Source organism: Staurois parvus, unplaced genomic scaffold, assembly GCF_062004578.1.
Source record: "Staurois parvus isolate SC_StPar_1 unplaced genomic scaffold, SC_StPar_1.0 ptg000174l, whole genome shotgun sequence".
Classification (NCBI taxonomy): domain Eukaryota; kingdom Metazoa; phylum Chordata; class Amphibia; order Anura; family Ranidae; genus Staurois; species Staurois parvus.
This window is the reverse complement of record NW_028317970.1, coordinates 3,005,104-3,029,037: the sequence shown is the minus strand read 5'-3', so window position 1 is coordinate 3,029,037 and position 23,934 is coordinate 3,005,104. Positions and strand designations below refer to the sequence as shown.

Sequence of the window (23,934 nt, the reverse complement as noted above, 5' to 3'; positions counted from 1 at the left end):
CTTGCTCTGGTTCTTCTGATGGCTTTTCAGCAGTATGGATTCTGCACCTTCACCCAGGGTGGTAGCTGCAGGTCTCATATCAGGTGAAATATTGCTGCATGAAGGGTACTCACCAGGGTTGCCCCCTTTCACCTCTTCTTTTCAACCTTGCCCTGGAACCTTTCTTCCGTTACCTTTCCTCCAGAGCCCCAATACATGGGATTCAGACAGGTCAAGAAGAACTCTGTGTAGTCCTATTTGCCGATGATATTCTTATATTTTATGGCGGATCCTGTGGCAGATATTCACATTCTCCATCAGGTCTTCACAAGCTGCCTACAGTGCTCTGGCCTTCCAATCAATTCTGCTAAGAGTGGAATACTTTCCTTATCTCGAACCAACACCCTTCCCTGGGCCCAGCAGTCTCTCTTCACGTAGCAAATGTTCAGATCACATATTCAGGCATTACGATAGGGAAGGAGCCATCCTCGGTCTATCATTACTACCCTTCACTGATATCTAAAATAGGAAATGAGATGGAAACATGGATGTACCTTCTCCTATCGCTTTTTGGGGGATGAAACCTGTTCAAAATGGTGAGCTTTGCTCCCCTATTGTACCCTCTTCAAACAATTCTGTTACTGCTTAAACAGGGGGAGCAACAAAAAAAAAAGGAGGGTGGCGCAAACTTTCCCAATATTTGATTGTATGACCTTGCCTGTTTATTGTGTATAGGGACAGATTGGATACTTCAGGCTTCCTCATACACCAATTATGATTTGGAGTTGACAGTGGGACAACCATATGACTTAGCTGCACTCCTGCATTGCAAAATACAATTGTTCCCCACAAGTATTCAACACAACCTTCTGATACGGGATCTGATTCTTACATGGAGGGACATACAGAGCAAACTGGGCCTGTCACCCCATGTCTCCCAATATCTGCCCATAAGAGGCAATCCAATGTTTCCAGAAGCTGTTCAATATGCGGCTTTCAACATTTGGAGTTCTAAGGGGCTCTCCTGCATTGCCTCCCTGTATGACGCATATTTGAACCATCAGGAACTTTGAAATCTTTCCCAACCCTTGCATCAACTTGTGCCCTGCCAAGCCATCCCTCTCTCTACTACCTACACCTCTCAGGTTGTATAAACTGGTGCTGCCCAGCCAAGCAACAATGTTTTCAAGCTTCCATATTGGATCTCTTTCTACAGGAATGGAAATACTCCATATCCGACATCTATCAACCTTTACACTCTCTCTTTACTAAACTTCTACATCCCACATCTGTGAAATCTTGGAGCAAGGTCATACCGGGAGAGAACCTGCTGGGCAACATACTGGAAGGATAGAACAAAGTGCAAAGGCTTGTGGTGAATGAATCCTGGAGAGTCTCAATGTAAGCTCTTCCATGGGACCTTCATCCCATTTCTATCCACTAAGAACTCTCCACAAATCCACTATATAGTGAGCACCGCCCTCTCTCTTCCACCGATTTCAGGAATGGCCCCCCTGCATCTCAACCTTTTGGGAACAAGTGTTAGCCTACATCTCAGGAGTTTGTGGCTGCTCACTCCCCATGGACCCAGTTCTTCTACAACTCTACATTCAGCTGAGAAAACCCACATCCACAAATCCCGCAGGAGCTTGCGGTGGATATTATTATGTTTACTGGTGGCCCACAGGGCTATTCCTAAGAAATGGACTATCGCCTTGTCCCCACCATCACAGACACTAAAAAGATCTACGTCTTCTGATTTACAGAGAGAAGGTAGACATGGAGCTCAACAACCAAGCCTCAGTCACACATTTCCATAATAGATGGGACACTTTTATTGCAGCAACACTTACATCCTTGGAGCAATCCTCTATGTTGTCTTCTTTTACTTCTATGGATGGGCTTGTCAAGGTGGTTACATTGTAGAGATCAGACAGCCGTGTATGGAACACGCATTGAGGACACGCATACATAACAGGTGTTACTTGCTCCCCATCTGGCCGTGTATATCTTGGTTTTCTGGTTCATGACGTTGTCATTCTTTTGCTCTCCTGATGTGTCTGTGCGCACTCATGGCCGAACCTTACTTCCTTGGCTTTATCATGACATCTAGGAACATTATGACATTCTGCTCCTCTCACTTATTGGAGTTGGGAACAAAGTCTCAGGAGAGAGTCCATCCATGTTTTCTGATCAGGTATCACACCCGGTCACACCTCCAGGTCAGTTCCTGCCAGAAGATTCCTTCCTCTTTCTTTATTGGAGAGATTATAATTATTTCATTGGTTACTGTGATTTATCTTTTATTCAGAAGTCATGGCAAGAAGTATGAGCTACTCGTCTCCTCTTTCACCCCAGACATATTGCTTCTTTGTATATCTCTTTAGAAAACTCAATATAGAATGTTTGAAAAAAAATGTACTCAGCCAATGAAAGGTCAGGACTCCATTTTTATTCTTCTCCTATCAACCCGGTCCCACACTTCATCCATGTCTTTGGGGACCTCTCATCTCCTTATCAACTGTTTCTTCCATGATGAAGATCAGCCATGGAGTATATCTGAGGTGTATATCAGGGTGTGCTTCTTCCCCACATGAGAGCTGGGATGTCCAGCAACATTCATCTAGAAGACATTTCCCGCACTCAAGGCACTAATACACCTCCAGGGTTGTGTGTGACCCCTGATGTACAGGAAGACAGGACTTCAGTGAGGAACATTTCCCTCAATCAGGACAGGAAAGTGACTGCAGCCCTGTTTGACATCTCTGATGTTTATATAGATGGGGCTTCTGTGAAAAACATTACCTTCACTCAGGACAGGAAAGTAGCTTCTCCCCCGTGTGAGTTCTCTGATGTCTGTAAAGATCGGACTTCTGCAAAAAACATTTCCCGCACTCAGAACAAGAAAATGGCTTTTCTCCTGTATGAAATCTCTGATGTGTGTTAAGGCCGGATCTCCCTGAAAAACATTTCCCGCACTCAGGACAGGAATACGGCTTCTGTCCAGTGTGCAATCTCTGATGTGTGTAAAGATGGGACATCTGAGAAAAACATTTCCCGCACTCAGAACAGGAATAAGGCTTCTCCCCCGTGTGAGATCTCTGATGTATGTAAAGATGGGGCTTCTGTGAAAAACATTTCCCACACTGAGGGCAGGAATGTGGCTTGTCCCCAGTGTGCAATTTCTTATGTCTGTAAAGATTAGACTTATCTGAAAAACATTTCCCACACTCAGTACAGGAGAAGCTCTTCCCTGTTGGAAGGACAGCCCGGTCTCGCACAGTCTGAGGTTCCTCAGGATACGAGGAATCCGATGGTCCATCTACATTGGGTGGTGCCGGATGGACATTGGAGGGAGCCGGGTTTTCTCCTGGACTATACTGTGTGATGTCCTCATCTTCTACTTTCCAGTCTGGAGACAAAGTGAGACAATCCTCGGAGGTTTTCCTCATCTCCCGGCCATGGACTAAAATACAAAGATAAAGAGGATTACTAGACAGGAGCTGATTGGTTTCCCCAAACCAGGACTCCGCCCACATCAGGCAGCTTGGTCTCTGAGGAGCTTACAATTCCACCCTCAAGGGAACTAGGAAATGGCTCCTCTGATCTCCTACCAGGTCATTTCTTTATTCATGGACCTTAGTCAGAGAGTGAGGAAACAACCAGAACTGTCTTTTATAGGAGGGACAGTGATGAGGGGATTATAGGACGAGGGTCCCCACCCCCTCTATCACTCATCGCCATCTTCCCAACACAAGAAGTACTGCACTTCCTTATTTAGTCCATGATTTAGTCATGAAGAACAGCGGGGCTGAGCCCCACCAGAGGTCAGAGAGTGAGGATGGGGGGAGAACAACCAAGATGAAGACTGGACTGATTCTGAAGACCACCATCATTGGGGTATTGACTCCTCCCTCATTATCACTTTCTGTTTAAGGGTCCAAAGGGTCCACATGAAGACACGTTTCTCAAACACTAATACACAAATGTAAAGGCTTAATAACACCTAGGTTCAGGGGGGATAGGTAGGAACAGACAGGAGGCAAAACCCGATGCTGGATCAATGTGAAGGAAAGCATGACAAGTATGGGTGGAGGAATGGATTTAGTGTTCATGACCCACCTGTGCTGATCTCTGTAGGAGTGTCCTCCTCTATAAATGTCCCCGTTATTCCATCCTCCTCCATAGACTGCTGATCATCCCTCACATACGCCTCTTCTTCTTCTTTAACCTCAACTTTGATGTCTATCAGATCTTCACTCTGAACCAAGAAAATGAGAGAAAATATCATCTGTAAATATAAGGTCACATAAAAGAACTCCACACATTGTCTCCATGAATCCATGTTCTGGATGCTCCATCCCACCTACCTTGTAATGGTGAGGGATGGTGTGACCTTCCTGTGTGGAATCCCGGGAATACAGAGGATGGGGACATCTCTCTGGTGGGTTCCTGGTATTAGGTGGCTCCATCATATCCTTGTGTCCTTCTGAAAACTCCTCCATCACTCCATACTCCTCATCCTCCTCTTTATACTCTTCTTTAACATCAATATTATCATCCCCGAGGATTCCACTCTGAAAGATATAATAAAACATTCATTGTAACAAACATGCTGTGTATAAATCACAACTACCAATAATTGTCATCATCTACCTGATGATGGTGAGGGATGGTGTGACCTTCCTGTGTGGAATCCCGGGAATACAGAGGACGGGGACATCTCTCTGGTGGGTTCCTGTAGCTGGATGACTCCACCATGGTGTCCTGGTACAGATCTTTGTGTTCTCTTAGAAGCTCTGACTCCTCAATCCCCCCATCCTCATCCTCCTCCTCTTTTATCTCTTCTTTATCCTCAACTTTAGGATCTCTCAGGTTTCCACTCTGAATATATAATAAAAATGCCATCAATGGTAACAATGCAGATAATGTACAGATCCTAATGATACTATCAGTGATTGTTCCTCATCTACCTGATGATGGTGAGGGATGGTGTGACCTTCCTGTGTGGAATCCCGGGAATACAGAGGACGGGGACATCTCTCAGGTGGGTTCCCATGACTGGATCCATCTGTAGGAAACACACACACTGACTGAATCCATTGTTTCTATGTGTTTATCAGATGATGGGGGATCTAGGTGGATCCTCCGTACTGCTCTCTCCTTTACAATAAAGTCTCCTCTTACCCGGTGATGTGAGGGGCGGCTGATTGTCCATCATGACGTCCTTGTAGAGATCCTTGTGTCCTTCTAAATACTCCCACTCCTCCATGGAGAAATAGACAGTGACACCCTGACACCTTATAGGAACCTGACACACACAATGATACAGTCACCATCCAGACACATCCCTTGTCTGTTACTGGAGAATGTCCCAGAATTCCCGGCACCGCTCACCTCTCCTGTCAGCAGCTCAGTGATCTCTCTGGTGACTTCTAGAATCTTCTTCTTCTTTCTCTCTTCTATCAGGGAGGGAGGTGGAGGCAATGTGATGTCATATGATCTCCAGACTTCACAGGAGGAAAACTCTACATCTGAACACAAAGAGTCACATCAAATGATATTCCCAGAATCCTCCTCACCTCTCCATTCAGGTCTCCATTTTATTAAAGCCCCACTTCAGGCTGAGGTATAATTCCCCCCCACAGGACCCCCACACTACGCAGGGTATAGGCTTGTTGCAGCATTCTGATGTCATTAGATACAACGCAGGACCAACAGTCCCACTTTACATGTGAGGATACCAAGGGGCCCCACATCCTAAGAGCATCAGAAAAAAGCCAGATGGAGGGACATTGGGGGGAGGAGTTGTGAGGTCAGTGTGATGTCATAGGATTCTCTGACTCTGGATGGAGGGACATTGGGAGGAGGAGCTGTGGGGTCAGTGTGATGTCATAGGATACCCTGACTCTGGATGGGGGGACATTGGGAGGAGGAGCTGTGGGGTCAGTGTGATGTCACAGGATTCTGACTCTGGATGGGGGGACATTGGGAGGAGGAGCTGTGGGGTCAGTGTGATGTCACAGGATTCTCTGACTCTGGATGGAGGGACATTGGGGGGAGGAGCTGTGGGGTCAGTGTGATGTCACAGGATTCTCTGACTCCGGATGGAGGGACATTGGGGGGAGGAGCTGTGAGGTCAGTGTGATGTCACAGGATTCCCTGACTCCGGATGGAGGGACATTGGGAGGAGGAGCTGTGAGGTCAGTGTGATGTCACAGGATTCCCTGACTCCGGATGGAGGGACATTGGGAGGAGGAGCTGTGAGGTCAGTGTGATGTCATAGGATTCTCTGACTCCAGATGGAGGGACATTGGGAGGAGCTGTGAGGTCAGTGTGATGTCATAGGGTTTTCCATCCCCCACCATTAATAAAAGTGGTATAATCCTTTGATATAGACTGATGAGGTAAGAAAGTGATTGGTGGGAAAGGTGACACCTCTCCACAATGATGAGAATGTTCCGGCCCTGGAAGTGGGGGAATGTTCTGCCCCTGAAGGGGTTAATCTGGGTTCCCACACTATATATGTGTGTATCATCATCTGCTGGAGATAAAAGACGTCACAGTGACTATGGAGGAAGAGGACAGACGTGACTATGGAGGAAGAGGATGGACATGACTATGGAGGAAGAGGACGGACGTGACTATGGAGGAAGAGGACGGACGTGACTATGGAGGAAGAGGACGGACGTGACTATGGAGGAAGAGGATGGACATGACGGGGGGGTTACTGGGTGTAAATACAACATAACATCTAGATTGTAAGCTCCAAGGAGCAGGGCCCTCAATCCCCTCATGTTTTGCATTGTATTGTTGTTGTTCTGTCACATGTTCTTTCCCCCTTTGTAATGTACAGCGCTGAGCGAACTACTGGCGCTTTATAAATACTGTATAATAATAATAATAATTACCTCCTCTGCTGCCACTTCCAGTCACGTCTCCTCTCTACTTCCTGTCTGTACCTGACATTACTTCCTGTCTATGTCTGACATCACTTCCTGTCTGGGTAGAAGTGAGATCCCCACCTTGTGGCGCTCAGAGGAACTGAACCATCTGGTAGTGTGGCCCCGGCCTTGTGCTGGGTGTGTATGGACTGTAGATCCTTGTGTAGCGGAGGAAATGACTCCTATCTGTGACTGCTGTAACCTGCTGACTGGCATCTCCTTTGAATTCTGACACTTGCACTGGATACACACAAGGCAGTCAGGGATTTCAGCCCCTCCCTTCTCCTCTCAGACTGTAATACAGAGAGAGCCAATCAGAAGAGGTATTAAAGGAGCCAATGACAGGGACTTTCTCAAGCAGGAGGTGCACCTGCAAAGCATTGTGGGATATGCAGTCCTGAACAGAAATGGCCTGATAGGCTGATATGAGGGATGGAACTACAGAGACCAGCATGCTTAGTGAGCAGAGTGAAGGACTCCATCTTGTTTTTCTTGAGGGGAGGCAGTCTGCATGTGGCAGGAGACAGTCTGGACCTGGCAGAGAAGTGCTCAGGGTCAGTTCACTCCATGTTTAGGTATCTGCATCAGTCAGGGAACATCCAACCTGAGAGATGTGGCCTACAGTACAGTGCCTACACCGACAGTGTGAAGGGCTCATCGTGAGGTGACCACAGGAGCCGGTCATTTCCAGGACCATGGTTTGGGCCTTAGTCCCAGGATCTGGTGAGAGGGATTTTGCCCCCTGGCAGATGACAGGAACACGGCACACAGAGACATGACACTTCTCCCATACTCACCAGGCACTGGGTTGTGTAGATGGTCCTGCTATACAGACACAGTGTTTGCTTTGCTATACAAATCCTGCCACGGGATTACAATGATACTTTACCATAGGAGTGTAAGTGCACCAATGAAAGTGTCTCGCTGAAGACCCCAACATTCATCCTGTTACCAAGAGACTGAAGTTACTGGTGCCATACGGGCACGCGCATGCGTATTCAGGCCTCTATATTGCATGGTGTGGGAGGGAATAGCTCTACCTTGGAAAGTAGCTATGAAGCATCAGTTGGGCGCAGTGTTTGCCTATTGGGCTTGTGGTGTCGGGGGTTAGAAGGGAGAAGTCTGACACCACAGAGAGTCATCCTTCTGCTCTCCTCCTGCTTGGACATCATAGAGCTGAGTTTATGTAAAGGGGTTTAGACCCACATTGAGGGCGCCATGTAAGTGTTTCCTCTGCTCTTGGGGTTATTCACGGTTGGAATCCCCTGAAAGCAGCCTGAGTGTAAAAGTGAGTTATATTGCTTCCGGTCTCAGGATTTGCTGTTCTCTGGATTCACCGAACGTATACCTGTTGTTCATGTTTATTACTTCCCATAGAGGTCTTACAGTAAAGCTGATCTCTGTGTTTATTATACCGTGTGTGCTTTTCATTGGTCCTTGTACTTCACTATTGTCAGGGGTGTCAGTTGGGGCTGAGACAGTTCTTGGGGTTGGGAGGCAGAGTGGTGGAGTGAACAAACTTACCCCCTTTGGGGGGATCGCTACACTTATAGAGGGGTCACCTCCACTCCCACCAAGGGGGGCAGAGATATATGACTGCCTAGTCCAGCCTTCCTCAGTCAGGGGTCCTCCAAAGGGTTCTCGGGGTTCCTTCAGCAATGAACAATCCCTGTGTGAATCTGTCAGATTACAAGTCCCCATTATCTGGGTAAGGGGGTGTCAATCATCGCACGTCGCTGACATTTACAAATCTAGAGAAGAGTTTTAAATTGCCAACAAATTACATTTCCCTCCCAGATTCCTTTTTACACTCAGCCGATGCGGGGCTGCTGCATTTTTCAAAGTCCTGCTTGTCACATTTTTAGTGCAGGTTTGGTGTGGTAAAAAAAAGCCACACAAAAAATGCACCTCCCCATTGAAATCAATGGAAAACATGGCAAACCACATAAAAAATGCACCTGCCTTGTGTTTTTGGTGCAGTTTGTGAGTCACATGCATTGCCTGCACTTGTTGGGGGGTCAAAGAACAGCCTCATTCACTTCAATGGGTCACATTCAGCAGGAGATACACCCATCAAAAGTGACATCTTGGGGATAATTCCTGCTGTGACTGCGAAGACAACCATCACTACTGGGATATATGTAGACACTGCCCACTGCCTCTGCAGATATAGGGGGCAGTAAAAGTTCAGCTCAACTGTGAGGTCTAACAATATAAAGGAAAACTCTGCTTCAAAACTAAATAAGTGTGGGGTTCCCCTTTAATATCCATACCAGACCCTCATCCAACATTAGGAGAAGTATGAAGATAAAGGGGAACTCCACTTCAAAATGAACTAATGATAACACGGTGTTATCTTATTGACAAATGGTGGGTCCCCCATATACCCCAGTAATGGTTGGCTCCCCTGAACTCTATTGTAATGGTGGGTTCCCCCACACACCCCAGCAATGATGCCCCCCCATGCACACACCCTGGTAATGGTGAGCCCTCCCGCACACACCCAGGTTATGGTGGATTCCTCCATACATATAAGTAATAGTAGGTCCCCCTGCATAGCCCAGCAATGAGGGTTTTCCCCACACACCCTGGTAAAGGTAGGTCCCCCCACACAACCCTGCCATGGGCCCATTAACACACCTAGGATTGACACAGGGGGTGATGCCAGTTAGAGGGGTGGGATATTAGTGAACATTCTCTCCTGGATCCCCCCTTCCTTCATTGAACATTTACTCCTGGATTTCAACTTCCCATGGTGAACATTCACTCCTGGATTTCTCCCTCCTGGAGTGAGCATTCGTTCATGGATATCACCTTCCTTCAGTGAATGTTCACTCCTGGATACCCCTTCCTTCAGTGAACATTGACTGGTGGATATCAGAGGATGGGGAGACGTCAGAGGTCCATCAGATTCATCTGAGAATGGGGAGACATCAAAATGTCCATCAGCTTCATTGTAGAACAAGGGAGACATCAGAGGTCCATCAGCTTCATCAGATGACAGGAGATACATTAGAACTCTATCAGCTTCATCTGAGAACAGGGGAGACATCAAAATGTCCATCAGCTTCATTGTAGAACAAGGGAGACATCAGAGGTCCATCAGCTTTATCAGAGGACAGAGGAGAAATCAAAGGTCTATCAGCTTCATCAGAGGACAGGGGAGACATCAGAGGTCCATCAGCTTCATTGGAGACAGGGGAGACATCAGAGGTCCATTAGCTTTATCAGAGGACAGAGGAGAAATCAGTGGTCTATCAGCCTAATCAGAGGACAGGGGAGACATTAGAGGTCCATCAGCTTCATCGTAGGACAAGGGAGACATCAGAGTTCCATCAGTTTTATTGGAGGACAAGGGAGACATCAGAGTTCCATCAGCTTTATTGGAGGACAGGGGAGTCATCAGAGGTCCATCAACTTCATCAGAGGACAGGGGAGACATCAGAGGTCCATCAGCTTCATCGTAGAACAAGGAAGACATCAGAGGTCCATCAGCTTTATTGGATGACAGAGGAGTCATCAGAGGCTGTCACAGATCCCACCCACATGCACGCGGCCACAGCGACTAGCTAACCGAGGAGGTGTAGGGTTAGATTCATCCTAGGCTCTAAGTGTTCCCCCTTGACCAACATCATTTTTAATCCAAGTCTCCCAGATGGTCTGGCCATTGGTCGAGTCCCTCCTTGGGCTGAGGTTAATCTATTCCAATTGTGACATTTGGTCAATCCCGTAATTCACAACCTTAAATCCTTCCCTGACATTCAAAAAGCTGCTCGCATTCCACCCCATCAGTATTTTATCTACAGATACAACACATTTTTGCCTCCAAAGCCTCTTCTCTGACTCTTGAACAACCTACCCCTTTAGATCATATCTGCATCCAAGGCCCACACCACCGGGACATCATTTCCGCTACGTATACATTGCTTGTAGATGCCCTTTCTCTATTGGTTCTCCCCTTTATATGTGTAAATGGTCCCGTTTCCTTCAATGTGATATTGGGTTGGATCAATGGAGTAGGATTTGGGAGGCCTCTTCTAAATCTTCTGTGTGTGTAATGTGTACAGAAAATCCTTCTAAGACCCCCATGTTTTGGTATCGGACCCCTGAGGTTCTCCATGATAGTAACCTGAATGTTTCCTCTGTTTGCTGGTGTTGTGGGACGGAAACTGACACTCTTTTCCACATTTTTGGGGATTGCCGGTCCATTGCACCCTTTTGGAGGAGGTCCTTACCCCATTGTGGTTACTTTTCCTGGCTCCTGTCCCTTTTGAGCCCATTTACTTTCTGTTGGGTCTACCTTTTCGGGTCTCTCTAAATGTGCGAGGAAACTTTCCACCTACATTCTGAGGGCAGCCAGGAGAACCATTCCCATGCATTGGCTGTCTTCTATGTCCCCCATGTTACCGGCACTGATGAAGGTCAGAGCAGAAATGAGAAAGTTGGAGTACCTACCTGCTTTACACCCTGCTACTGTCCCTGCGCTGGAGGCAGTTCAGGACCCACGGGACACCTATGACACCGATCTGTCTGCTTCGATCGTTTGTGATTGATGGCCATGTCACTGTTTTGTATTGACATTGTATGTTCTTATGTACCTCTCATCGATGAGCTGCTTTATCAGACTTCTCTCCCTCTCTGCTTTTATTTTACATTTACCTTTGTGGCTGCTTGTTGTAATGTATCACATAGAGAGGGAAATGGGTGCTAATAGGCTGCAGGAGATCTGCCGAGACATAGAGAGGGAAATGGGTGCTAATAGGCTGCAGGAGATCTGCCGAGACATAGAGAGGGAAATGGGTGCTAATAGGCTGCAGGAGATCCGCTGAGACATATAGATGGAAATGGGTGCTAATAGGCTGCAGGAGATCCGCTGAGACATAGAGAGGGAAATGGGTGCTAATAGACTGCAGGAGATCAGCTGAGACATAGAAAGGGAAATGGGTGCTAATAGGCTGCAGGAGATCAGCTGAGACATAGAGAGGGAAATGGGAGCTAATAGGCTGCAGGAGATCTGCTGAGACATAGAGAGGGAAATGGGTGCTAATAGGCTGCAGGAGATCCGCTGAGACATAGAAAGGGAAATGGGAGCTAATAGGCTGCAGGAGATCTGCTGAGACATAGAGAAGGAAATGGGTGCTAATAGGCTGCAGGAGATCCGCTGAGACATAGAGAGGGAAATGGGAGCTAATAGGCTGCAGGAGATCTGCTGAGACAATGAAATGTGTATGAAATGGATGGATGTGCAGACACTCCCAGAAGATGATGTCATTATGAGTGGATTGATATATATTTTTGCATTGTCCCCCCCAGAAGGATCAGGTTTGGCGGGATCGCTCTCATTAGCTATACATTTGTATTTTGTGTTCTGTGTTTGTAAGACTTTTCTATATGTAATAAGAGATGTTTGTTGAACAGTTGGTTACATAAGAGTTACATTTATTTCTTCTTCCTTTATTCAGTAATGTTTCATCTCCCGTAGTATCCCTGTAAGGTACATATTATACAGGAAGGGGGATTATGGGATGGATCTCGGGGCTGCAGTTCCTCTGAACTCCACAAGGTGGGGATCTCACCTATACTCACACAGGAAGTCTCTATGGAATGCAGACAGGAAATGATGTCAGGGACAGACAGGAAGTGATGTCAGGTACAGACAGGAAGTGATATCAGGTACAGACAGGAAGTTACAGATGAGAGGTGAGGCGGGAAGAAGTATAGAGGAGATGTTGGTGGAAGTGGCAGCAGAGGAGGTAATAAGATGTAATTTCCTATTTACAACAAATGTATATAAATCTGAGGCTCTTTTAGGAATGTTTGTGGCTTTAAAAAAATGAAAGGGGCTTTATAGCAACTTAAATGTGTAATATGTGTAACATTGTGCTGTTTATCTCCTCCTCCCCTCCCCCGCCTGTCTCCAGCACCGCACCCAGGGACTAGCAGGGAGGGGAGACACCTTGCAGTGTAATGAGAACCGATTGGCTGCTCCTCAGGAAAGGGGAGTGTCCGGCTTATCCTTTCTCCCTTTCACTCCCAGAGACGTTTTTGCATTTTTTGCACATAAAAAAAATCATTTTATCCTGAAGATGACACAAAACCCCCAAAAATATCGATTTTCTAAAAGTAGACACTTTACAGAATAAAATAGTGGCAGTTCCAATTTTTTATGTCACAAAACATTATCACAAAGTCTAGGAAATGCCAAATTTCAATAAAAAATACACTTAAGCTGATTTCAGGTCACAAAAAGCAATAAATGACCCATTTATGTGTAAAAATATAAAAGCCGAGGTTGCAGCGAGTAAATAGATATCCAACATGTCAAACCTTAAGTTGTGTGTGCTGAAATGGTGACAACCTTTAGTCCCCGGTATTATCTATAGGGGACACATTTATAGCCCCTTCTAGGTCATCAGTATAGAGTACGGAGGAGGTCTGCTCCTAGAATTATCCTCTCATTCTGGTGTGACCGGCGATATGTAACGTGTATCACAATCAATGTTATCACGTGTAGGCGCTCCAGCGTGTGCTCTTACATTTGGGTGTGCATATATGTGGGGGTGGGGGGGCCTTAACATTTTTTAAAGGGAGGAGTTATGTACTTGGGTGTAACTTTAATTCTTTACAATTAAAAAAAAAAATTTACTTAAGGGGACAAAGTCCTCTATGAGATGACTTTTGATGAGAGGTTCTCTTTATTGAGACATCCAGGGTCTAAAAGACCCCCAATGTCTCCCCTGTACTCCATTGGATGTAATGTAGAGCACATCGCACCGCATTACATTCTTTGCCGGCCTCGATGGTCAGGAAATCTGTCATAACGTCATTTCTGGGTCAGGACAAGAAGGGAGTGAACGTGTCCGCTCTCCTCCATCCCCTCTACCCTCCGACACCCGCTGACCCGGGCCCACAGATGGGCAAGCAGAGCCGGGGAAGCATAGTAGGTATAGGAGAGGTTCACACACACGGGGTGGCAGAGGCTGGCACCGGAAAGGAGAGCCCTGCGGCTTGCCCTCAGCAGGGATAAAGATTAAACACAATACTTGCCCGGCCCCCAGAACTACATGTCCCGGGCGTCGGGTGATGTAAAGTGACCATCCCTGCATGATGAGCCGACATTGACCTCACAGCACTGCCTCAGAGCAAACTAGTCATAGGAAGGATCAGATTTATCATTCCTTGTCTGCAGATCTAATACTCATCAAACCCAGTTCAGAGACCAAACAAACCCAACAGAGAAAAGGGGCCCCGGACCTCAAAACTGTAGTAAACACTAAACAGTCCAAACAAAATGTCTTCCCATGGGGGGAGTAGTTCTTCAATGTCCAGCAACCCTCCTATTCCCCCCTCACATCCACATCCTATTATTGTGTGACCAATACCATCCAAATCATTCTTACTTTCATTTCCCAAAGTTATCCGTCTACAAGGAGACCTGTATAGATCACATGATGGCACCAATGAGGATGGAGGAGGACCGGAGTCACATGCCTGAGAAGATACTAAACCTCACCCTGGAGATCATCTACCTGCTGACCAGAGAGGTGAGGAGGATTCTGGGAGGTCACATGACATCACTCTCATCTCTATAAATAAAATACAGACCTGACCGGAGAGGTGAGGAGGATTCTGGGAGGTCACATGACATCACTCTCATCTCTATTAATAAAACACAGACCAGACCGGAGAGGTGAGGAGGATTCTGGGAGGTCACATGACATCACTCTCATCTCTATTAATAAAACACAGACCTGACCGGAGGGGTGAGGAGGATTCCGGGATGTCACATGACATCACTCTTATCTCTACTAATAACACACAGACCTGACCAGAGAGGTTAGGAGGATTCTGGGAGGTCACATGACATCGCTCTTATCTCTATTAATAAAACACAGACCTGACCAGAGAGGTGAGGAGGATTCTGGGAGGTCACATGACATCACTCTTGTCTATTCTGGTCAATAGACCATTTTATTTTTGCACACATTTAGATGATGTCAGGTGGTTGATATTGTTTTATTTTTCTCCTGATCTGTAGGATTATGTTGTAAAGAAGAAGTCTAGTGGGGAGCCAATCTCAGGACGATGGAGCAGAACCCAGAGCCTCACCATGGTGCCTCCATCTCGTTCTCTGATACCTGAGAGGGAGAAAGAGCAGAAGATTCTGGAACTGACCACCATGATGGTCCATCAGCTGACAGGAGAGGTGAGCGGTGCCGGGAATTCTGGGACATTCTCCAGTAACAGACAAGGGATGTGTCTGGATGGTAACTGTATCATTGTGTGTGTCAGGTTCCTATAAGGTGTCAGGGTGTCACTGTCTATTTCTCCATGGAGGAGTGGGAGTATTTAGAAGGACACAAGGACCTCTACAAGGACGTCATGATGGACAATCAGCAGACTTTGGGTTTTGTGAAGATTGTAAGGAAGGAATTTCCCCGGAATGAGACGATATTGAAGCTCACCCTGGAAATCCTCAGCCTGCTGACTGGAGAGGTGAGTGTAATGAAGGGGTTAAATCTGACTCGGCTGTACACTGGGAGGTATTCAGAGTCACTTGAAGTCTTCTGATGTTCTGTAATCAATAACGACATCCACACAAGTACTATGAATACATAAAGTGTCCGGACTCTATGAGATTTGGTTATAGCACAAGATGGCGGCATTGGTTATAAAAGAGAACAATCTCAGCTTTAGTCCAATCAGAGAGACCCATCATTACCAGCATGCCACGCCCACTGACCACTAAATCCATGGGTGACATTTCCTGGTGGGTCAGTGAGCCTTACTAGTAAACCATTAGTGACTCTATTATATGACTTCTAGAAGGAGCTATAAATCTGACCCCATTGTCATCATATCATTGGATGGAGATGTCTGTCCTTTGCTGAGTCGGCACATTGTGGCCAATCCCTGGAGAATAAATCTAGAGCTGACCATAGAAGTGAGGGATTATGGGAGAGTGAGATTTATCTTTGTATCACACAGAACTGTACAGGAGTCATGAAGAAATCTACCGACAATGACACCAGAAGGAGATCTCATCGTATGACCACAAGATCCTCGAGAATCCAGAATCCCATCACCATCCCCCCACCTCCATCCCTGATCCCTACAAGACAGGAGACACAGAAGATTCTAGAAGTCACCAAGAAGATGATGGAGCTGCTGACAGGAGAGGTGAGCGGTGCCGGGAATTCTGGGACATTCTCCAGTAACAGACAAGGGATGTGTCTGGATGGTGACTGTATCATTGTGTGTGTCAGGTTCCTATAAGGTGTCAGGGTGTCACTGTCTATTTCTCCATGGAGGAGTGGGAGTATTTAGAAGGACACAAGGATCTCTACAAGGACGTCATGATGGACAATCAGCCGCCCCTCACATCACCGGGTAAGAGGAGACTTTATTGTAAAGGAGAGAGCAGTACGGAGGATCCACCTAGATCCCCCATCATCTGATAAACACATAGAAACAATGGATTCAGTCAGTGTGTGTGTTTCCTACAGATGGATCCAGTCATGGGAACCCACCAGAGAGATGTCCCCGTCCTCTGTATTCCCGGGATTCCACACAGGAAGGTCACACCATCCCTCACCATCATCAGGTAGATGATGACAATTATTGGTAGTTGTGATTTATACACAGCATGTTTGTTACAATGAATGTTTTATTATATCTTTCAGAGTGGAATCCTCGGGGATGATAATATTGATGTTAAAGAAGAGTATAAAGAGGAGGATGAGGAGTATGGAGTGATGGAGGAGTTTTCAGAAGGACACAAGGATATGATGGAGCCACCTAATACCAGGAACCCCCCAGCGGGATGTCCCCGTCCTTTGTATTCCCGGGATTCCACACAGGAAGGTCACACCATCCCTCACCATCATCAGGTAGATGATGACAATTATTGGTAGTTGTGATTTATACACAGCATGTTTGTTACAATGAATGTTTTATTATATCTTTCAGAGTGGAATCCTCGGGGATGATAATATTGATGTTAAAGAAGAGTATAAAGAGGAGGATGAGGAGTATGGAGTGATGGAGGAGTTTTCAGAAGGACACAAGGATATGATGGAGCCACCTAATACCAGGAACCCACCAGAGAGATGTCCCCGTCCTCTGTATTCCCGGGATTCCACACAGGAAGGTCACACCATCCCTCACTATTACAAGGTTGGTGGGATGGAGAATCTAGAACATGGACTTGTAGAGACTATGGGCTCCAATCACAAAGCGGTATCTTCCCGTATCCCAGTATGTAGTAAGATGCTGCATGCTTTTTTTTAGTAGTGAATCCTGCGGGTAATTTACCACTGGTGTCCATAGCAACACTTGGAAATAGCTTGTTGTTAAGGAGAGGGCAGCCGCCAGTGTCCCCAACAACCAGTAAACAAGGAGCGGACGGCCACCAAGTTCCCCGCTGACAGCTGTGACAGGTCTGGTATGGATTTTGAGTGAAACCCTGATGCCAAAATAATAAAATTAAAGGCGTGGGTTCCCCTCCAAAATCAATTAGTGAGTGCCCACCTTCCTCCTGAACCATACCAGGCCACATATCCTCAACATGAGGTGGGTGCTTCAGGGCAGGGGCATTCTGACCCCCCAAAAAGCACCTTGTCCCCATATCGATGGGGACAAGGGTCCCTTCCCCACAACCCTGGCCAGTGGTTGTGGGGTCTGTGGGTGGGGGGCTTATTGGAATCTGGAAGCTATCTTTAACATGGAGGCCCCCAGATGCCAGCCCCCCACAATGTGAATGGGTATAGAGTACATAGCACCCCTATTCATTCACCAAAAAAAATGTAGTGTAAAAAAACACTTGAAGAAATGTTTGACAAAAAAAAAATAAAGAGAAATATACCCCTGATGTAGATCCATCGATGATCCAATCACAATACTCGCTGTCATCGCTGAAAACAACAAAGTTCCCCTCCTGCCATCTGACAGCTCTGCCGCCTCCCACTTCTAAATAAACTAAGGAACGCTACTACCTTGTGACATCACTGTGTGGCCTTGCCCTCTTTTGACGTCACCAATACAACATGCCCCGGTCAGTGACATCACCAATACAACATGCCCCGGTCAGTGACATCACCAATACAACATGCCCCGGTCAGTGATGTCACCAATACAACATGCCCCGGTCAGTGACATCACCAATACAACATGCCCCGGTCAGTGATGTCACCAATACAACATGCCCCGGTCAGTGACGTCACCAATACAACATGCCCCGGTCCGTGACATCACCAATACAACATGCCCCGGTCAGTGACATCACCGAGTGGCACCGTCCCTCAGTAAATTTAGTGGCAGGAGGCAGCAGAGCTGTCAGACAGAGGGGAGTCTTCATTGGGAGCGGAGCTTTTCTTTCCCAGTCAGTGGTGACAGTGAGCATCGTGATTGATGATGGATCTACACCGGGGGGACATTTTGCTTTATTTTTGCTTTTTTAATAAAGGACTTGTCAAATACTGCCTGCTGTCTTTAACAGAATACTTTTTTGGGGTGAATAATTAGGGGTACCATGTACTCCATACTCATTCACATGGGGTGAGGGATCTGAGGGCCCCCTTGTTAAATTTTGTAACTCCTCTGCCTGCAAACCCCAACAGCCACTAGCCTGGGTTGTGGGGAAGAGTCCCTTGTCCCCATCAACATGGACAAGGTGCTCTGGGGGAGCAAAGCCCCCCCCTGCCCCAGAACATCCACTCCATGTTAAGGGCACATGGCCTGGTATGTTTCAGGATGGGGGTCGCTTTCTCGTCCCCCCCCTTTCCTGACCTGCCGGGCTGCATGCTCAGATATGGGTCTGGTATGTATTTCTTTCATTTTGGCAAGGGGTCCCCCTCAAAATCCATACTAGACCCCCCTAAAGGGGGAATCCTATGCTATTTTCTTCATATTTCATTGCCGGTAATTCGTTTTTTTATATTTATCGGTTGGTTAGGACGTGGTGGCCGCTCGCTCCCTAGCAACCATGTTGTTTACTGGTTGTTAAGGATGCCAGCGGCCGCCCACTCTTTACCAAGCAGTACACATTTCCTGAATGCCGCATGTCTCCACCACTAATTAATGACCGCATGCATTTCATTCTTTATTTCCTTCTGTGAATGTAACGCCTGTTCATGCGGTATTTACTGAGCGTGTTCAGTGTTTGTGGTCAATACCGCAACACGGGATAGGAAATGGACAGTTTCAGGATGGCATGCCGTATTTAGGGGAAATGTACCGACATATCACATGTGATCTGCTTCTGTGAAGGGAGACAATGTGTGGATTTTGTGTGTGATGTCACAATCATAAACCTTACATTTTACAGATGATATTTTCTCTCATTTCCTTGATTTAGAGTGGAGATCCAATCGATATAGAATTTGAGGTGAAAGCAGAAGAAGAAGAGGCGTATGTGAGGGATGATCAGCAGTCTATGGAGGAGGATGGAATAACGGGGACATTTATAGAGGAGGACACTCCTACAGAGATCAGCACAGGTGGGTCATGAACACTAAATCCATTCCTCCACCCATACTGCTCACTGATTGGTCCAGAGTAGGGCGGGGACTGGGTGATATCAGCCTGTAATCCCCTGGTCACTTTCCTGAGCTGTGTTCCCCGTCCTGTATTCCTGGATTTCTCTCGGATAATCTTCCTTCTCTGTGCTGCAGACAAAAGAATCCAGGACTTTCCTACAGCAATTCCCCCTTATCCCCCCCATTATGTATTATACATGGAGATCATATCCCCCCCTTATGTATTATACATGGAGATCATATCCCCCCCTTATGTATTATACATGGAGATCATATCCCCCCCATTATGTATTATACATGGAGATCATATCCCCCTTATGTATTATACATGGAGATCATATCCCCCCTTATGTATTATACATGGAGATCATATCCCCCCTTATGTATTATACATGGTGATCATATCCCCCCTTATGTATTATACATGGAGATCATATCCCCCCTTATGTATTATATATGGAGATCATATCCCCCTTATGTATTATACATGGAGATCATATCCCCCCTTATGTATTATACATGGAGATCATATCTCCCCCTTATGTATTATACATGGAGATCATATCCCCCTTATGTATTATACATGGAGATCATATCCCCCTTATGTATTATACATGGAGATCATATCCCCCTTATGTATTATACATGGAGATCATATCCCCCCTTATGTATTATACATGGAGATCATATCCCCCCCTTATGTATTATACATGGAGATCATATCCCCCCTTATGTATTATACATGGAGATCATATCCCCCCTTATGTAATATACATGAAGATCATATCCCCCTTATGTATTATACATGGAGATCATATCCCCCCTTATGTATTATACATGGAGATCATATCCCCCCTTATGTATTATACATGGAGATCATATCCCCCCTTATGTATTATACATGGAGATCATATCCCCCTTATGTATTATACATGGAGATCATATCCCCCTTATGTATTATACATGGAGATCATATCCCCCCCTTATGTATTATACATGGAGATCATATCCCCCCTTATGTATTATACATGGAGATCATATCCCCCCTTATGTATTATACATGGAGATCATATCCCCCCCCTTATGTATTATACATGGAGATCATATCCCCCCCTTATGTATTATACATGGAGATCATATCCCCCCTTATGTATTATACATGGAGATCATATCCCCCCTTATGTATTATACATGGAGATCATATCCCCCCTTATGTATTATACATGGAGATCATATCCCCCTTGGGATTTTTAATATCAGACCCTATATTGTTTATAAATATATTATTAAGTCGGGGTCCCAACACTGAACCTTGGGGTACCCCACTAACCCCTTCCATACCGGGCACTTTTTCCCCCTTCCTGCCCAGGCCATTTTTCAGGTTTCAGCGCTCTCACACTTTGCATGACAACTGCGCGATCATACAACATTGTACCCAAAGTAAAAATTGGGGGATATCTGTACTGTCCTGACATTATTATACATGGAGATCATATCCCCCCCTTATGTATTATACATGGAGATCATATCCCCCCCTTATGTATTATACATGGAGATCATATACCCCCTTATGTATTATACATGGAGATCATATCCCCCCCTTATGTATTATACATGGAGATCATATCCCCCCTTATGTATTATACATGGAGATCACATCCCCCTTATGTATTATACATGGAGATCATATCCCCCTTATGTATTATACATGGAGATCATATCCCCCCTTATGTATTATACATGGAGATCATATCCCCCCCTTATGTATTATACATGGAGATCATATCCCCCCTTATGTATTATACATGGAGATCATATCCCCCTTATGTATTATACATGGAGATCATATCCCCCCTTATGTATTATACATGGAGATCATATCCCCCCCCTTATGTATTATACATGGAGATCATATCCCCCCTTATGTATTATACATGGAGATCATATCCCCCCTTATGTATTATACATGGAGATCATATCCCCCCTTATGTATTATACATGGGGATCATATCCCCCCCTTATGTATTATACATGGAGATCATATCCCCCCCTTATGTATTATACATGGAGATCATATCCCCCCCCTTATGTATTCTACATGGAGATCATATCCCCCCTTATGTATTATACATGGTGATCATATCCCCCCTTATGTATTATACATGGAGATCATATCCCCCCTTATGTATTATACATGGAGATCATATCCCCCTTATGTATTATACATGGAGATCATATCCCCCCTTATGTATTATACATGGAGATCATATCCCCCCCTTATGTATTATACATGGAGATCATATCCCCCCCTTATGTATTATACATGGAGATCATATCCCCCCCTTATGTATTATACATGGAGATCATATCCCCCCCCCCCTTATGTATTATACATGGAGATCATATCCCCCCCCCCCCCCTTATGTATTATACATGGAGATCATATCCCCCCCCCCCTTATGTATTATACATGGAGATCATATCCCCCCCCCTTATGTATTATACATGGAGATCATATCCCCCCTTATGTATTATACATGGAGATCATATCCCCTCTTATGTATTATACATGGAGATCATATCCCCCCCTTATGTATTATACATGGAGATCATATCCCCCTTATGTATTATACATGGAGATCATATCCCCCCTTATGTATTATACATGGAGATCATATCCCCCCTTATGTATTATACATGGAGATCATATCCCCCCCTTATGTATTATACATGGAGATCATATCCCCCCTTATGTATTATACATGGAGATCATATCCCCCCTTATGTATTATACATGGAGATCATATCACACCCCCTTATGTATTATACATGGAGATCATATCCCCCCTTATGTATTATACATGGAGATCATATCCCCCTTATGTATTATACATGGAGATCATATCCCCCCCTTATGTATTATACATGGAGATCATATCCCCCCCTTATGTATTATACATGGAGATCATATCCCCCCTTATGTATTATACATGGAGATCATATCCCCCCTTATGTATTATACATGGAGATCATATCCCCCCTTATGTATTATACATGGAGATCATATCCCCCTTATGTATTATACATGGAGATCATATCCCCCCCTTATGTATTATACATGGAGATCATATCACACCCCCTTATGTATTATACATGGAGATCATATCCCCCCTTATGTATTATACATGGAGATCATATCCCCCCTTATGTATTATACATGGAGATCATATCCCCCCTTATGTATTATATATGGAGATCATATCCCCCCTTATGTATTATACATGGAGATCATATCCCCCTTATGTATTATACATGGAGATCATATCCTCCCCTTATGTATTATACATGGAGATCATATCCCCCTTATGTATTATACATGGAGATCATATCCCCCCCTTATGTATTATACATGGAGATCATATCCCCCCCTTATGTATTATACATGGTGATCATATCCCCCTTATGTATTATACATGGAGATCATATCCCCCCTCTTATGTATTATACATGGAGATCATATCCCCCCTTATGTATTATACATGGAGATCATATCCCCCCCTTATGTATTATACATGGAGATCATTTCCCCCCCTTATGTATTATACATGGAGATCATACCCCCCTTATGTATTATACATGGAGATCATATCCCCCCCTTATGTATTATACATGGAGATCATATCCCCCCTTATGTATTATACATGGAGATCATATCACACCCCCTTATGTATTATACATGGAGATCATGTCCCCCCTTATGTATTATACATGGAGATCATGTCCCCCTTATGTATTATACATGGAGATCATATCCCCCCTTATGTATTATACATGGAGATCATATCCCCCTTATGTATTATACATGGAGATCATATCCCCCCTTATGTATTATACATGGAGATCATATCCCCCTTATGTATTATACATGGAGATCATATCCCCCCTTATGTATTATACATGGAGATCATATCCCCCCTTATGTATTATACATGGAGATCATATCCCCCCTTATGTATTATACATGGAGATCATATCCCCCTTATGTATTATACATGGAGATCATATCCCCCCTCTTATGTATTATACATGGAGATCATATCCCCCCTTATGTATTATACATGGAGATCATATCCCCCCCTTATGTATTATACATGGAGATCATATCCCCCCCTTATGTATTATACATGGAGATCATAACCCCCTTATGTATTATACATGGAGATCATATCCCCTCTTATGTATTATACATGGAGATCATATCCCCCCCTTATGTATTATACATGGTGATCATATCCCCCTTATGTATTATACATGGAGATCATATCCCCCCTCTTATGTATTATACATGGAGATCATATCCCCCCTTATGTATTATACATGGAGATCATATCCCCCCCTTATGTATTATACATGGAGATCATATCCCCCCCTTATGTATTATACATGGAGATCATACCCCCCTTATGTATTATACA

General features: G+C 45.2%; 2 protein-coding genes across 2 annotated transcripts in view; one reads left to right on the top strand and one right to left on the bottom strand.

Annotated features, from left to right (window-relative positions):
- LOC149462523 (uncharacterized) overlaps positions 1-23,934 on the top strand; it is a 199,003-nt gene that overhangs the window by 98,338 nt on the left and 76,731 nt on the right. The window lies entirely within an intron of this gene.
- On the bottom strand, positions 1,791-3,459 carry LOC149462525 (uncharacterized). The gene has a single exon (XM_089676805.1). The coding sequence runs from the start codon at positions 3,429-3,431 to the stop codon at positions 2,787-2,789; it is 645 nt and encodes a 214-aa protein (XP_089532931.1). The 5' UTR covers positions 3,432-3,459; the 3' UTR covers positions 1,791-2,786.